This window comes from Macrotis lagotis, chromosome 1 (genome assembly GCF_037893015.1).
Source record: "Macrotis lagotis isolate mMagLag1 chromosome 1, bilby.v1.9.chrom.fasta, whole genome shotgun sequence".
In the NCBI taxonomy this organism is placed as follows: Eukaryota; Metazoa; Chordata; class Mammalia; order Peramelemorphia; family Peramelidae; genus Macrotis; species Macrotis lagotis.
The window spans coordinates 16,785,558-16,803,323 of NC_133658.1; the positions used below are offsets into that span (position 1 = coordinate 16,785,558).

The 17,766-nt window shown below is 41.1% G+C and overlaps 1 protein-coding gene across 1 annotated transcript in view; it reads right to left on the reverse strand.

Moving 5' to 3' along the window:
• The window catches only part of DPYSL2 (dihydropyrimidinase like 2), a 104,067-nt gene that overhangs the window by 40,520 nt on the left and 45,781 nt on the right, over window positions 1–17,766 (reverse strand). Inside the window, exons 4-7 of the mRNA XM_074195208.1 lie at window positions 8,699–8,863; window positions 6,304–6,365; window positions 3,680–3,760; window positions 2,999–3,067 (exon numbers count right to left, since the gene is read on the reverse strand). Of these exons, the coding sequence (XP_074051309.1) occupies window positions 2,999–3,067; window positions 3,680–3,760; window positions 6,304–6,365; window positions 8,699–8,863 (377 nt within the window). The remainder of the gene's footprint in view (window positions 1–2,998; window positions 3,068–3,679; window positions 3,761–6,303; window positions 6,366–8,698; window positions 8,864–17,766) is intronic.

Sequence of the window (17,766 nt, forward strand, 5' to 3'; positions counted from 1 at the left end):
TGATTGGCAAAGATATCATGATGTGAATGGGATTTCTAAGGTCAGTTGATGGTCAAGGGGGAAGAGTTTAGAGGAGAAAACGGATGTCTTTCAGTCCTAGTGCTCCCTCAGTTCATGTCCCTGGGCCTCAGTTTCCTGCTCTGTAAAATGAGATGGCTGGGCTATATGGTTTCTGAGGGTCCCTGAAGCTTTAGAGCTAGAATGCTGTGAACCAACAACCCTAGGAGCTCTTCTATAGCTGAGAATTTAAAGACAGCTCCAGGTCCCATCCTCTACCTCTTGTCTTCTTTTCCTCTGGCCATTCTATTCCTTTCCAAAAGTCTGAAGATAATGATCATTAGGGGAAAGGATGGTCACAGTTTTTGTAGTCAGGACTAGACTTGATCTGCTTGGTCACAGAGGGGAGATTGAGAACCAATGATGGGAAGCTGAAAAAGGGACAGGGAAAGCTTTCTATTGGTCAGAAAAGCTGCTCCAGTGGGCTGCCTAGAGATGTAACGAGTCCTCCCTTCTTTGAAGACTAGAAATCTTCCAGGAGAGGTCAGATGTCAGTCATCAAACATGTATAGGAGATTTATTTTATATAAAATAGATTAGGTAGCCCTTAAGGTCCCTTCTGTGGGAAATGGGTGAGGTGGCCCTATCTGACACATCTACTGAGAGGGCCTATTCTACAAGTTTATAAGGACTGACACATCAGTTCCTATTCACAGGGTTTGGTCTCCAACATGGAACCATGGGTTAGAAGGTGAAAGAAGAGATAAATCCCAAGACACCCTTAGCTCCTGAATGAGTTTATATTATAAGTGGACAATACTTCAGAAATGTTTCAGCCCTTCCTGGTTCTTCTTGTGTATTCTGCATTGACTCTTGGGTTAATGACCTCCACAATTTAACTGCCCACTAAGGAAAATGGTGCTCACATAGAGGGTCTTCCAGGACACAACCAGGTAGAGAGAAAGGAGAAATAGATGTTCTGGTCCTCTTAGTGAGCAAGCCTATATTCTCTGAGGCCATTCCTTTCTTGATTTCGTAGCCTTGGGTCAAGTTCCTCTGCTCTTTTCATCTACAAGGTTTTTTATCTCTTCTCTTGGAAAAAATCATCCCCATCCTTCCCAACCCATTGCTTCCCTCAAGGCCTACCCCAAGGCCTTCCCCATCTCTTTTAATCAATTCTATTGGATCCAATAGACATTCTTTAAGTGACAACCAAGAACAAAAGGGAATAGTTCCTTCCCTCAAGGAGTTTCTATTTCTACTGGGAGAATATAACACATTCAGAAACTAATGGATGAGTCTAATATAAGTTCCATCTTTCTTGAAGCAGAACCATTGTACCCACACATAATGCCCTGGGTAGAGATGCCCCCAAACATAGGTATGGGAAAGGATCACACTGGTTTCATTTCCAATTCCCTTCCTAGAGAGATGTCTGGAATTGGGGATTCTGCAGCATATTAAGAGACTGATTACAATACACCAAGATATTCTTTACAATCGGGTCCATCTTTGATTTCACCACCCATGGAACCTTGGACAAGACACTAGCACTTTGTCTGGTACACTGTAAGAGTTTAACATATGGTTGATGGGTTCATCTCCTTGGGCCAATATTTCTTCAACTGCAAGATAAGAAGGTTGGACTCAATACACCATGAGGTTCCTTCCGGTTCCAAATCTAAGACTCCATCATTCGAAGTAAAGGGATTGAGCCAAAGTAAGAGAAGAGAAGAGAATGGCTTGGTAAATAAGTGCAACCACAAATATTCCTGAGCCCAAAGTCTGAAAGACCTGGGTTCAAATCCATCCTTAGATACTTACTAGCTACATGGCCCTGAGCAAGGCACTTCACACTGTCTGCCTCAACTTCCTCACCTGTAAAATGGGGATTATGATAACACCTCCCTCCCAGAGTTGCTGTGAGGAGCAAATGAGATAACATTTGTAGATTTCTAAGTCTGATACACAGCAAGCATTTAATAAATGCTTACTCCTTTTCCTTCCCCTTGGGTATTTGAGGGAGCCAGTCAAGTTCATAAACTAATCTGGCTGGAATGAAAGTATTCACAAATGGAAGGTGGAGGAGGTCAGGTAAGAAAGGGAAGTTGGGACCAGATTTTAGCAGCCCTTGAATGCCAAGCCAGGGATTTTATCATATAATCAGAAGGGAAACATGGAAGGCTTTTACATAAGGGAGGGATCAGATCAGAAGCAGTAAGAAGATTAATTGAGTAGGATTAGAAGGGGAAGAGATTAAGTTGACAGAAGATTGCTAGAATAAGAAGGAGTTGATGTGGGTCTTGCATGATCTATGGCAAGTCACTTAGCCCTCCCTTACCTCTTCCTCAGTTTCCTCAAAAACAAAGGGGTTGGTTAAATGGTCTCTGAGACCCTATCCCAGTCTAAGTGCATGACATCACTATCCTCCTTGTCCGTCCTTCTTTCATACTCCCCATCATGTACTCTTGGTTCCATCGTGTACTCTCGGTTCCATCATATACTCTCGGTACATCTCCTGCCTCTCCCATCTTTAGGCCCTTGCTCATGCCTGTTCCTCACATCTAGAATGAAATTCTTCCTCTCTCAGATAAGGACTGGGTCTGATCACATCTCAGATCCCTGCCAGAGGTTACAGTAAAGAACGTAAGCAGTAAGCAGTAAATACTCACTAGATGTTGGATTGATTGACTGCATCAAGGAAACTTAGATTTCAACCCTGGTTCCAATATTTCCTAGCTTCGATACCCTAAGTAACCTTAACTTCCCGATTCCCAGAGGTGATATGAGAGTGGCATCACTTGGTCAACCTTAAAAAGCTATAGAAATGAGCACAGCTCCTCCCCCCATCCCACAACCTATGAAGCTAAGGAGGATCCAGGGTAGACCCAAAATGGACCATCCCTAGAGAGTTGGAGGCTGCTAGTCTATATCCTCCTTATGTACCCATTACCCAGCTTACTAGGGAGACATATGAACTTGTGTCATCAAGCAAGTTTACCTCTTCAGGTCGGCTCAGAACATGTCCTTCGGGGCCAGTGATTCCCAGTTCCAGGATCCTCTGCTGCTCCTGTAATGTTGAGGGTGGGAGGTGTGTGTGTGTGTGTGTGTGTGTGTGTGTGTGTGAGAGAGAGAGAGAGAGAGAGAGAGAGAGAGAGATTTAAATGATATTAAGTGGGGAAACAATCCCAAAAATGGAAGGAAACCTGTATAGAGAATTCTTTAGGGAAGCTATAAAAGACCCTAAAGGAAGAACTGGGGAACCCCCTGCATCCCAATCAAATGGAGCAGTGACTCGGGAGTTACAATCCCCCATGTATTTGAAGTCACCAGGACAGGCTGAAAAGTGATGCATTCCTGGCCTTGTACCACCAGGGTCAAATATCCAGGCTTAACTAAGAAGAGAATGGATCCCACCCCAGAGACAAGGGCATTGCAGCCCTGAGTGAAACGATCCCCCTGGGGAAGGGGAGAGGCATGCATAGTCTAGGCTCTATACTGCTATGGTCTTGGGAGAGACCATATGATCTTTAGGAGTTCCAGGCCCTTGCGATGCCAAACAAGCCTGAATGGAAACCATATTCCATTGTCTTCTCTGTTACAAAACAAGACGGGTGCTTCCCTGCACGTACTCCCTTCGGTCTGAGGTTAATAAGAAAATGATTGGACAAGAGCATGTTACCTCAGCGATGATGTCACCATTTTCAGCATGAACCTGGGCGATGGCGCCAATGTCCCGGATCACGCTCAAGACTTCGTAGATCTAGAAGACAGTTAACCTAGTTAGTGAGTGTGTTTTCTACTCCTTAGCAATGGACTTCTGGGTGAGGGAACCATTCAGTAAAAAACATAGATTTACAACTGGAAGAGACCACAGAGACCATCTAATCCAACGCCTTTGTTTTACAAATGAGGAACTTGAGGTTCAGGTAGGGAAATGATTTCCATAAGGTCAGACAGATCAATGACAAGGTCAGACAGATCAATGATAGGGCCAGGATTTGAACTCAGCACTCCCTCTGTACTACACACTTTCTCCTGTAATCCTGTCACTTTAAGCCTACTTTCCCAAGTCTTCAAAGAGACATTTATGGGGCATGGTTCACTCAGTGGGGCCACTCAGCATTTCAGAGGCAGCATAACCTAGAAAATCCTGGATGGGGACCCAGAAGCTTCTGAATTACATTGCTGTTTCAGGCTTAGGCTCCCTCAGGGAAACCCATAGGACCATCCTTTGACAATTGACCTGGGAAAGTTGAGAAAATCCATTAATGAGGCAAGACATTTCTAGGCCCAGGTGGCAGGTATCATCACAGGATAAAACAAGGGAGAGATAACAGGTTCATAGGACTTAGATTAAAAGGAACCTCAAATGTCATTCAGTTGGACATCAACTAAAGAACTTCCTTGGTTAGGTTCCTTTCTGAGGGCCGGGGTTAGGGTAGGTGCCCCACTGATAAATCAGGAAATGTCCAAAGGAGAACAAGAGGTATGGTGAGGGGACTGGAACCCAGGCCACATGTGGTTTGTTTAAAGGAACTAGGTATGTTTAACCAGAACAAGAAGAGACTGTGAGGGATGAGGGAGGCAGGAGCAATGATAGATATTTTCAAGTATATTTTAGGGTTATTATGTAGAAGGAATTCATCTAGACTTTTGGGCTTCAGAAGACAGAACTAGAAGCCATGGATGGAAGTGGAAGATGGAGATCAACTGAGGCTGGATTTCAGGAAGAAACACCCTAATAGTGGCAGGTGTCCATAAGTGAACTGGCTGTCTCAGGAAATGGCAGTTTCCTCCTCGTTGGGAATCTTCACCTAGAGGTTAGTTAACCATACGATAGTGGGTGTATTCATAACCATTCTTGGGGGGCTTATGCTTTGGACTAGATGGGATCTGAGGTCTCTTCTAACTTCAAGTTTCCATGATTCTGTAGTCCAGGTTTTACTAGAAGTCCAAGCCCCTGTTTTACAAAGCAGGAAACTGCGACTGGTAAAGATGAAATGCCTAGGGTCATATAGCTTAAGTAACAAAGGGAGGATTTGAACCCAGTGCTAGGTGACCTTAGACAAATCCCTTTACCTCTAATCTTAAATGCTAGAGAGAGAAGGCAGAGCTAGCCTCAGAGACCTGAAAAACTGAGATCAAAACCTGCTTCTGACACATACCAGCTATCCTTTTATTAACTTTTTTTTGAGGAAATAGGGGTATAGTGACCAGCCCAAGGTCACAGAGCTAGTACATGTCTGACTACAAGACCTCCTGACTCCAAGGCAGCGTCCTATCCATTATAGTACCACCTAGGTTCCCCTCTTATTAGCTATTCTTGTTATTTTTAAAGTCTGTTTCATTCTGTAGTCAATCTATATTCTGTGGGGATGGACAGCATTCTTTATCATAAGTCCTTCAGAGTTGTCTTGAATCATAGATGACCTACAATATACTGTTACCTTGTACATAGTACACTTCACATTGCATCTGCTCAGGTAAGTTTTTACAGCTTTTACTGAGAACATCCTATTCATCATTTCTTTTTTTTATTTATTTTTGGGGAGTTTTTTTGGCAAGGCAATGAGGTTAAGTGACTTGCCTAAGGTTACACAGCTAGGTAATTATTAAGTGTCTGAGGTCATATTTGAACTCAAGTCCTCCTGACTCCAGGGCCACTGTGCCACCTCCTGCCTCGTCATTTCTTATAGCAGAATAGCATTTCATCGAAATAACATGTCACAGTTTCTTCAGCCATTTCCCAACTGATGGGCATCCCCTCAATATCCAATTTCTTGCCACCAAAAATGAGCTGATATAAATATCCTTATACATATATATCCTTTTCCTTTTTCATTTCTTCTGGAATACAGACTTAGTAATGGCATTGCTAGGTCACAGGGCATGGTTGAGTCATTTTACATGCACCTCATTTTCCTTACATCTCCCCTTTCTGTCCTATTAGCCAAACCAATAAAGGTAGTACCTCAGAATTGTTCCAAGTTGCATTTCTCCAATCAACAGTGAATTAGAACTTATTTTAATATGACCATAGACAGCATTGGTAGCTTCATCTGAACACTGTTCATTTCTTTTGATCATTTATCAATTGTAGAATGGCTCTTTTTTTTATAAATTTGACTCAGTACTCTATGTGTGAGAAATGAGGTCTTTATCAAAAAAAAAAAACTTGTTTCACTATTTTTCCCCCACAGTTACTTCTGCATATTAGCTATTCTTAAAAAAAGGGAAAAAAAGAAAATGAAGGTTATCAAATGTTGACAGATCCCTTTGGAGAAAATGGCAAGATGGACCTACCTGGGAATCTGTGAGCTGGAACCGATCTTTGAAGGCCATGTACACTAAGAAGGAGTTGACTCCTGGTAGACAGAAAGCGAAAGAAGTGGAAAAAGTTATCAAACAACAAATAATGCAGAGAGGGGAAAAGAAATCCTATGTAGACATGCTACCTTCAAAGAGTGCCAAATGTTTGCTGATGGATCAACTAAGTTCAAGAGTTCTTACAAACTACTCCTCTCTTCATGGACCTGGCCTCCCTCCATCCATCCATCCAGTCCACATTGATTTGTTTTTCAATTTTACTCATTTTCTTAATTTCATAAGGTTTTGTGTCATCCTTTGTTTTTAGATTCCCTTCTTTCCCAATATAGAACAACCCTAGTTAGTATTTCATAAGTTATCACATATGACCATCACTCCAACCTTGGGATCTTAAGTGATATTAATATTCCCATTTTACAGAGGGGATTAAAAGGATGAGAAATGAAGTGATGTGTCTAGGGTCACAAAGACACAGTATCTGAGGTAAGATTTGAATTCAATCTTCCTGACTCAACCACAAATACTCTATTCATGATCTCCCCAAGCTAAATTGGGTATCAACCCATACTAATTTTTTTAAATGTTTATAAAAAAATAAGTCTATCAGTTCAGAAAATAGAATCTACTCTGCTATGGTTCACTTGTTCCATGTGACTGTAGTATGACTGGATAGGACTCAGGGTTGTGCCAAAATCTAGCAACTTTTGAGTTGGTTGTTAAATTTTCATTGAGAATATTTATACCTCAAAAATGGGTAAACATTATAGATATGGCTTTTGTTTATTATTTTTTTGGCTATCTCGACTTGGGAAAGTGATGGAGAGATGTTAATAATGCTTAGACATAACATGAAAATTATGTCATATAGTACATTTTCCCCCCTGAGGGCAAGTGGTTAACCATTCACTCAAATATCCACCAGGACATCCATACTAGTATCTCAAGGTAGGAGGCTAGGAACTAAGGAACAAAAAAAAAGAGCACCTTTCCATGGGTGTCAAAATCTACCCCTCCTCCACCAAAGTTTTCTCAACAGAGACTAGAAAATTTGGGGGATTTATGTTCCAGGAGCCCAGGGTCATAAGAAATGGAAGCTTTAAGTCAAAACTTGGACAACAGGACATCCCCAGGAAATACTAATGTACCTAGGAATGATAGTGTTTATGACTTACAAAGCATTTCCTCTCAACAGCTCCTCCTAATGCTGTACTGAAGGATAGAATGATGTGTTTATATAAGGAACAATAAAGATCAAAGGGGGGTTGAAGAGGAGGACCAAGCACAAGGCTGAATAGGTAGAGTTGGGACCCATTTTTGAAGGCCTTGGGATGCCAGAAGATTATATATTTGATTCTAGAGGTTATGGAGAACCAATAAAGTTTATTGAGGGGAGGGGAGGTAATCCGATCAGATTTCTGCTTAGGAAAAACCAACATAGTAGCTGTATGGAGGATGAATTGGGGATAGACTTGAAGTCAGAAGACTAATTAGAAAGCTATTCAACATCCCAGGCAAAAAGGTGATTAGGATGAGACCTAGGGTGGCAATTATATAACTAGAGAAAAGGGAGTAGATGGAAAATATTTTAAAAGGAAATTAAGAAGATAACCTTCTGGAAGGTGAGGCATTGGGAGGATCCAATAATAAATGCCAAGGATACAAACCTGGGTGTCAGGAAGGGCAGTGATGTACTAGGCAGAAGGGAACCTGAGCTCACCCCCACACCATGCTAATGAGCATCCAAGACGGAACACAGTGGAGGAAATTATTCAAGGCTCAGCTCAAATGCCATCTCCTCCAAAAAGGCCTTTCCTGATAGCCCAGTCTATCTTTCCTTTACAGTAATCATTTTATATTAATTTGGCAGATACATTAGATTCATTTATATAGAGACATATCCCCCAACCCCAAGTGGAAAACAATTGAGGTCAGCAACTGACTCACATTTGTCCTTGTATCCCTAGGACCTCAGAAGGTATCATGAGTAAGATGTAAGCTCTCTGAGGGCAAGAACTGTTTCATTCTTTGTATTTGAATCCTTAGCCTATGTTAGTTGCTTTAAAAATGCTTGTTGATTGGGGCAGCTAGATGGCACAGAGGATAGAGCACCAGCCCTGGAGTCAGGAGGACCTGAGTTCAAATCCAGCCTCAGACACTTAATAATGACCTAGCTGTGTGACCTTGGGCAGGCCGCTTAACCCCATTTGCCTTGCAAAAATCTAAAAAAAATGCTTGCTGATTGACTGATATGTAAATGTTGATTGAACTGAACTTAACCAAACATACTTACATAAATGTCACCCACTCTGACTAAGAAGGGAGATCCCAGAATGGCCTTCTCCACAAGGGGGATGGGGCATTGCCAACCTACCATGGTCCTTCACCAGTGTTTCCATCTCCTCCTGGATTCCTTTATGCCATTCTGTGATATCCACATGCAAGGAGTAGTCACAGCAAGACTTGCTATCTGCCCATTCTCTCCACTGGTCAAAGGCCGTCAGCAGGCTGGTCCCGGGTTCAGGAACAACATGGTCAACTGAAAAAAAGCAAATAATTATAGCCATTATTTGGGGCTCTGGATGAAGAATATGTTCTTATCACTGCTCATAATGAAAACTTCTTTGGTTCCAAAGCAAGATGGTGCTATCATTGACCAGAAATCCACTCATACAAACTGATAATAGGGATGAACAGTTAAATCAGAGTTCAACTACAGAAGTTAATGGCAGTGGAACTGCCTGGGAATGATGCAGATCTGGTTTCCTGGTTCAAGACCCATGAAAACATAGGCCTCGGGAAAGTTTCACGGACAAGGTTTCCTTAGATATAACTTCAGTGTCAAGTGACCGAGCAAGCAGACAATCTCCTCTTCATGTCTCTGGCTGGTTTTAAGACCATTCACCTCCCAAAACAAGCAAGATGTTTTAAGATGCTGAACTGGGCAAGAGGCCATAGAGAAAGGGCCCCTTGAGAGTTCTCTCACCTATCCCCTTTCCCTGGCTTTGATAAGGCAAAAGGGAGAGGCAAGTCACCCCCACCCTGGTTTCAACAGTATGACTCCAGATTGACATGGGAGCTTTCATCTGAGGAACTCAAAGCATTTCAAAAACCACTCCCATATTGTATCCACTGTTACAGAATCGCAGAATTGGAAAGCTGAAATCTGGACAATCACCTAGTTCAAGTCATCCTTACTATAACACGGTGTTAGACTTGGAATCTGAAAGCTCTGTATTCAAATCCTGCCTCAGGCACTTACTATTCTTGTTCTTGTGTGACTCGGTCAAGTCACTTAACCTCCCTGTGCCTCAGTTTCTTCATTTATGAAATGGGGATAACAATACAACCTACCTCCCAAGGGTGTTGTGGGGATCAAATGATCCTCAAAAAACCTTTACAAAAGGTTTGCTGTTTGTTATTGTTGTTGTTATAACATGCCCAAGTGATGAGCTAAACCCTGCTTCAAGGTCTCCAAAGAGGAGAGGCTGCCTATTTCATTTTTCAATTGTCCAGTTTCCTCTGACCCTAAGGACCTGAGTTCAAATCCTGAATCAAACGATTCCCACGTGACCTCAAGCAAATCACTTAACCTCTCTTGGCTCCAGTTTCCTCAGCTGTTAAATGGGATTGCGGGAAGCCTGAAGGTGAAGAAGATAAGAAAAAGCCCAGATGTCTGGAGAATTTAGCAATAATATGACTAACTCTAAACTTTAAAGATTTAGCAATGATATGACTAACTTTAAATAGAATTTAGCATGAATATGACTAACAATGAAAAAAGATGAATTTGGAATCAAAAGACCAGGGTCAAAATGCTGGCTATGGAGTTTAATACCTATGGGACTTTAAACAAATTGCTTTACCATTCCAGGACTCAGTTTCCTTTTTTGTAAAATGAAGAGGTCAACTGGCAGACCTCTAAAGAACCTTCTAACTTTAATTCCTGTATGACTCAATCTCTCTCTGAGTCCTCTTTCTAGAAAAAAATGAAGGATTGGATTAGACTAGTGGAATCCAACTCAAAGGATCCCTGCAAATTGACTTGAAAAAACAGAAATGAACATAGTCCAGGTTATATTGTACCAGTGCTTATTTTATTAAAGATTTACTATTTCTATTTTCATCTGGTTCTGCCAACCCTGGGGATTTTTGCAGAGCAGAGAGTTTAACCCCTATGGCCAGGACACTTCTAAGATCCTTTTTTATCATGAAATCTCTGATCCTTTTATTCTATCCGGGTGACTCCAGGCAAGTCATTTAAACTCTCTGTGCCTCAGCTCCGCTCTCTGATGGTCTCTGATGTCTCTTCTGGCTCTCAATCTCTGATTCTCTGACTTTCTACTATACAGCACTACCTCTGATCCCTTCATCAATTCTGTTTTGTTCTCTTCTCACCACCCTTCACTCCTTCCAACTGTTTTTACCAATGAGGAAACTGAGGCATATCAAATTCAAGTAATTTGACAAGAATCCCAGAGGTACTAAGAGGCAGAGGAGGGGGATTTGGGCCAGAGCTGGCCCCCTCCACACCATTCTGCCAGAAGCTAGCCTAGATAAGTAGAGGACTGGAAGCTTTCCTTCAACTGAGCTTTGCCGCCTTCTGGTCAGAGAGAGCCTACAATGACTCCTCCAGGTCCAGAGCCCAGAGATGCCAACCTGGGGGCCTAAATGACTCTCCTAAGCAGAGCCTCAGTGACTCGCTCAATGCCTGCCAAGCACTTCCCTCCACCTAATGCAGCCCCAATCTTAAGACTGAGCTCAGATTTCGGGAACAAATCCAAACCTAGAAATTCTGCCAACCTGTAATGATCTAAAGAGCTTGTCTTGCTGTCTCTGATGGAGAGGGGGTGATGTTTGTACCTTTTAAAATAGATGGGAAGCAACATGGGCACAGTTAGCCTCAAATCCAAGAGGACCTGGGTCCAAGTCCCTCTTTTCAAGTTCCTGTGTGACCCTGGGTAAGTCATTTAATCTCTTAGGACACTGGTATTTAACTCAAATAGAAATGGATTCCTATAGGTTGATCCCGACTCAAAAAACCACAAACTACCATTAAGTAAATTATATTATAGTTTAATTTTGCTTTTTATCTATTATTTTTATTTTGTTTATTTTGTTAAATATTTCTCAATTGCATTTTTAATCAGATTCTACAAGACTCCAGAGTCTTACAGACTGAGTCTGACTCCTCTGTTCTAGTAAGTTCACTAAGAGTATAAATTGCAGAGAAAATGTTGACCTGCCCTGGTGGAGAGACTTTCCTCACCTGGGAGTTTATCCATATAAATGAAGGAGGCAAGGGATTCTTTTTCATTAACGTGTTCTTAAATGTCTGAAGTGTAAACACTTCAGGAAATAGTTTAATTCTTTGAAAATCATTCCCCCATGAACTTCAGGGGGGGGGGGGGGGAGAAGGAGGGAGAGAGAGAGAATTTATATAGACTATATAATGTCCAGGAAAAAAATCTGGATTCAAGAGATGAGTTTGTGACATATTAGCTGTATGACTTTGAACTAGACACCTGACCTCTCTGGGCATCAGTTTGCTCATCTGAGAAATGAGGATAATCACTTTAGCTAACACTACCGGCTGTCCAGAGTATTGTCCAGAGTCAAGAACTGACTCCAGTTCAAATTCGGTATTGCCCTGGACAGGTCATTTAACTGCTCAGTCTCATTTCCTAAACTATAAGAAGGGAGATGGAAGAGAAATAATACCTATCATTATAACCACACATTTTCTAAGACCTGTGGACCCCTATTCCAGGAGAGATGGAATTCTTCCAACTCCAGATTCTGTGAGATTCTCTGATTCTTAAACCCAAAGATATCAGAGTAGCTCATGGGGATGGTTCACTAGTATACTGTCGTATTTTCCACTTCTGAAAGACAGAGAACAACAACCATGACCAACCTCCTCAAAAACCTTCTGTGATCATCTCCAACAACCTCTGATGGGAAATAATTATGACCATTGATGAAAATCATGTGCAATCATCTTTTTATTATACTGTTGTGGAAATAGTTGTTTTAGTTTATAAATTAAAAATAAAATAAATGAATGTGGGGGAAAATTTTTATTGAATTTCTACTGTGGCCTAGGAGTTGGAGATACAAAAAGAAAGCCTGCCCTCAAGAAGGTTACAAAACAAGGGAAAGGATGGTGATGAGCACAAGGACGAGCCTCAGTGGCCCTGATTTTGAATCCCAATCTGCTTCCTGTTGCCTGTGTGACCTCATCTGGGTCCCAGAGTTAGAATTTTCATCTTTTCTAGGCCTCCATTTCCTCAGCAGTAAAGTGAAGGGATAGAGCTAGATAAACTCTGGATCTAAAGCCTATGATCCTAGGAAGCACAGCACCTATGTGGCTAGAGGGCCAGGCTTAGACTCTAGAAGGCCTTGGGTTAAACATTGCCTCCAGAATAACCCAACTATGTAACCCTGGGCAAGTCTCTTAACCTCTCTGGTCCTTTCCTTCCTATGAGTAATGGGACCAACAATATATACTACCAAACTCGCCCATAGGTTGTGAGGATCAAAGGGAAAGATAAAGTCTCCATAGCCCTGGGACAAATTTGAAGGATTATAGAAATATCAGTTATTATCTTCAAAACTGGAATGAGTGGAAAGAAGAGGCCCTGGCCACGTGAGAAGAGAAATAAGACCAGACAAGAACAGAGAAAGATCAGTTTCCCCGTGGAGAACCAGTGAGTTGACTTCAAGTAAGGTTCATGGAGAAGAGGGGTCCAGTGTTGAGTCTTGAAGGAAGGGAGGGATCCAACCATGGGCGTGGGAGACAGGGCACCGGAGCTGGGACCTCAGTGAATTGAAAAACTCCCAGATGAGAATAAGTGCTGTAGTGATGCAGGTCACCACCTTCTCTGCAATGAGTCTCAGAGTGGCTTGGAGTATTGAGAGGATTGGTGACTTTCCTAGGATCACATGGCCTGCTATGGCAGAGGTAAGTCTTGAACCCAGGACTTCTTGACCACTATACAACACTGCCTTTGGTCTCCCTTCTACAGGATTATCCCCACTGTGATTTCCAGAAGAAAAACCAGACCTTCATTCCACCGGTCAAAAAAAAATTCCTAAAAGGAATTGCTGTGTGAACTTCATAAAAGTGTTTCTTTCTCTGATGCCTAGAAATGTAATATGTAAGACATCCAGGAAAATGGTTCTGAGAAGCTCCCACATGTTTTCCCACAGAGTTGCTTTCTCGGTATTCTCTTGGGAGAAAAGGGCCTGGGGAGGAGGACAGAATGTCCTCTGATCTTCCCCACTGAACCCCAAGATGACCCCAGAAAGGGCAGGGACAGGATGCAGAACCCTAAGCTAACTGAGAACAGCAATCTTTGTCTCAAAGGAACCCACATCTTCCCCTAGACCCCCCCAAGTACCCAAACACTTTTATTGGGAATAAAAAAAAAGACTTGATCCCTGAGCCATGAGGAAAAAAGAACTTCCCAGGAGCTGTCAAGTTAGCCGTTGTAAAATAAGATCCTTTGAGGTTTGGTATTTAGAAATCAAGAGAAATTCCCTGGAAGATTCCCTTTAGAAGTGAGCTGGGAAGTGGTCCCAGGAGTCTGGCCCAAGTTTAGATTTGTAAGGTAATACTTGGAAATGCTTCCTCTCCAGGCACTATGTGAAGACAAAGGCTAAGTAAGACTTCTAGTAAAAGAAACCCAAAAAAGCCTTCAAAGATGTCCAAATTTCATGAACATTATAAATCAGAATCAAAGGACCAAGGATCAAAGGAAAAAAAACCATGGAAGATCATTCTGCTTCGATCTCTGTATGACCCTGGTCAAGTCACTTCATCTCTGTGTCTCAGGTTCCTTAACTGTAAATTTGGGGTCATGATATCACCCTATAACTCAGGCTTGTTGTGAGATTATTATCAAAGTATTTGGAACACGATAGGCATAATATAAATGCCTATTTACTACCAACTTTCCCTCTTGTGCAAGCCACGTTAGTTCTTTGGGCATTAATTTACACATGTCTAAAATGGAGGGCTAGTCCAGTCTCAAATCTATGATCCTTTGTCTAGAAGACTTTGAAGGTCCCTTTCAATTCTCTATCCATGGTCCCATATCAAATTCAAAAGACCCGGGGTCAGTTCTTGGTTCTGCAGGCCCATGCGAACTTCAGCATGGCACTCAACTTACGTGTCTCAGTCTCTTTATCTGTAATATGACAAAGATGGTCCCTTCCAGTCCAAGATCTATGATTCTATGTCCAAAGAGCTAATGATTGTTATTTCTGGTGGAATTTCACACCATGAAAACATTTGTAAATCATGAAAACTGAACATCACTGAACCCTCCCTTGAAAAAGAGAAGATTTGACAAGAAACTTGTTTTAATATCAATCAAGATGCTTTGTAATTATAATATCCAAGTCTGGTCAAAGAGAAGAAGAAGGAAAAGCTTCCCTCCCTTCATTGTAGTGGTGGGAGCCTCCAGGTGTGGAATGGTGACTAACTGGTTGATTTTGCTTCCTCTGCTTTTTCCCTTTTTTATTTTCTGTAACAAGGGATGGTCACTGGACAGGGAAGGGGGAAGAGAGAATCAGAAATGAACATGATGTCAAAACAAAAGATTTCAAAAAAAATTGCATTGTAAAAAAAATAAAATTTAAAAACAAAATCTATCAGGATGATGGGAACTTTTGTAGAGAAGAGAAGAAAGCCAGAATACAGATGGAAGAGCCAGAAGAACCAGAGGTCTGCTGAAGCCCAGGCACTATTTCTCCAAATCACACTTTAAATAAATAAAATGCTGCCTAATTGTGTGTATTTATGACAAGGAACTTGTCTTTCTTTCTTTTTTTTTCCAACAGGAGAAGGGAGAGAAAATCAACTTCAGTTAATTAAATTACAAAGGAAACCAACTATATGGAAGTATAATCATCAAAATATTAAAAAACATAAATTCATGAAGCCTCATATCCTCATGTTACAAAGGAGGCAGTTGAATATCAGCAAAGTTAAGGGATTCACTCAACAACCAGGATTTGAACTCAGGTTCTCTGGTCCTTCAATCAGAGTGCTTTCCCTGTGCTGTCTCCACTTCCCCCAGCCCTGAATCACCAGAACTTCGACCCCAGCATCCTGCCCCCAGCCAAGCCCTTTCTTTTCCCAGACTCAGCACAGCCTTCCCCACACTGTCCCAGTTGGACAAAAGCTGATTCACCAACACAGACAACATTCAGTTCCATTCCCAGGACACCCGTCTATCAGGGCTCCCCATCGCCAGCCCCTCACTCACTCCAGCGGTCATTACCACCTGCTCTCCACTCAGTGTGCATGTAACTAGATTGTGAGTCTGTCTCTCTCTCTTTCTTCTAGGGCAAATTAATCAGCTAGAGATTAAAACCAAGCCGGCATCCAAAGGGAGACAACGCGGACACTGTTGGCTTATCTGGGTGGTTTTCCTTTGTGAAAGCTGGCACTTTTCCAGCCCTGAAACATTCTGCAGCCCATAGAAGACATGGGTGAAGGCTTTGTGAGGGACAGAATGGCCTCTGGTGCCTGGCCCAGTCCTCTGAACCATCAAAGTTTGTCATGAATAAAACAGAATCGGCCCCTGCCCCGAAGTGGATGAAGGATGCCATTGAAAAGAAAAATTAAATTCTTTTATAAGGAGAAAGTGCAATACTCATATTTCTTCAAGTATCTGAAGGGTTGTCAAAGGGAGGGACAATAAGACTTGTACTTGGCCCCAGAAAGGGTCAGAAATAGGGACTGTGGGTAGAAGTTATAAAAAGCTCAACTTAGATAATGTTGGGGAAAACTTCCTAACAATGCAAGTTATTCAAAAGTGAAATGGGTAAACCATTTCTCACCCTTTGACTCAGAGATGGGTCTGTGTTTCAAAGATATCAAAGAAAGAAATAATAAACCCAAATATACAGAAATATTTATAGCAGCTCTTGTTGTAAACAATAAAGAAATGAAAACAAAGGGAGTGTCCATGAATTGGGAATGGATAAACAAATTATGGTATATGGAGATGATAGAATACTACAAGAAATGATGAAGAAGATAGTTTCAGTGAAACCTGGGATGATTTGCATGAACTGATGCAGTCAGTTTTTAAAATAACAATTTTGGGTTTTTTGTTTTTTGTTTTGAAAATAACAATATTGTAAAGGCAAATTTGAAATTCTTAAGAACTCTGACCAAGTATGAATTCCTACCCACCTCCTAACAGAGAGGTGATGGACACCAGGTAGAGAAGAAGACATATATTTTGGTCATGGTAAATATGAAAATTTATTTCTACTTGACTATGTATATTTATTATATGGGTTTCATTTTCTTTTTTTCTCATGGGAAAGGGAAATAAAATTAGTTTGTGTTCATTTTTTTTAGATTAATTCTTTTAAAAAGTGGAAGGATTTGCTTTGAGCTTCCCCTCTGGGGAAGATGACTGGCTGACTACCTTTCTAGGATATCTTGTTCAGATATGATTCAACTAGATAGTCATTGAGGTTCTTCCAGAGATCCTGGTATTTCTGTATCTTTTAAATTTATTATTATTATTTACCAACTTATGTGACACTTAAATGTTTGCAAAAGGCATATACATATATATATATGTATATATATATATATATATAATATATATATATACACACATACATATATAATCTCATTTGATCCTTGCAATAATAATGTAAGGTAGGTGCTATTATTTTTCCCATTTTACAGATGAGGAATTTGAGATTGAGAGGAGGCTTACTACCTTTTAAGATCAACCCTTTTCACATTAATTTTAATAATGATAGATTGCAATGAAGGTGATGTCGTTACTCCCAAATAAGTCATTGGGGTTGGAAAGTCCACCCCCCAGTGGAAGGAACGCTACATTTGGAGTCAGAGGACTTTGTTTCTATCATTCAGAAGCTTTATCACAATAGACAGGTAAATTTCTCTACCTGGTCCTCAGTTTCCTCATTTGCAAAAATGGCATCTCTAAGGTGCCAGTCAATCCCAATCTATGAGCCTATAATTTTAACCAAGAAACAAATATACATTTTTATAGATTCAATGATGCTCAAGGACAAAAAAAAATCACATCTTCCAAAGTCTTTTTAGAGAAAATTTACAATGGAGACATTACCAAAGCATTTTCTAATTGCCCATCATGCTTGGGCCTTGGATAAGCATTCCATCTCATTTGGAAGTACCATTGGTGACCAGCTTCCTAGTATTTCTATTAATAGTAAGCCATTCCAATTTCTGTGTTCTTTTCAACTCTGCTATTAAACCAACCATGCAAAACACATGTGATTTATCCTTAGAGGATCAACTAATGATCTTAGCACAGTGGGAAGATGGCAAAGAGGATCCAGCTTGAATAATGGAAATCGAAATGGAGCCCCAGTTATGGATTGTATCAAAACTCCAGCACATCATAAAATGGTCTTTCT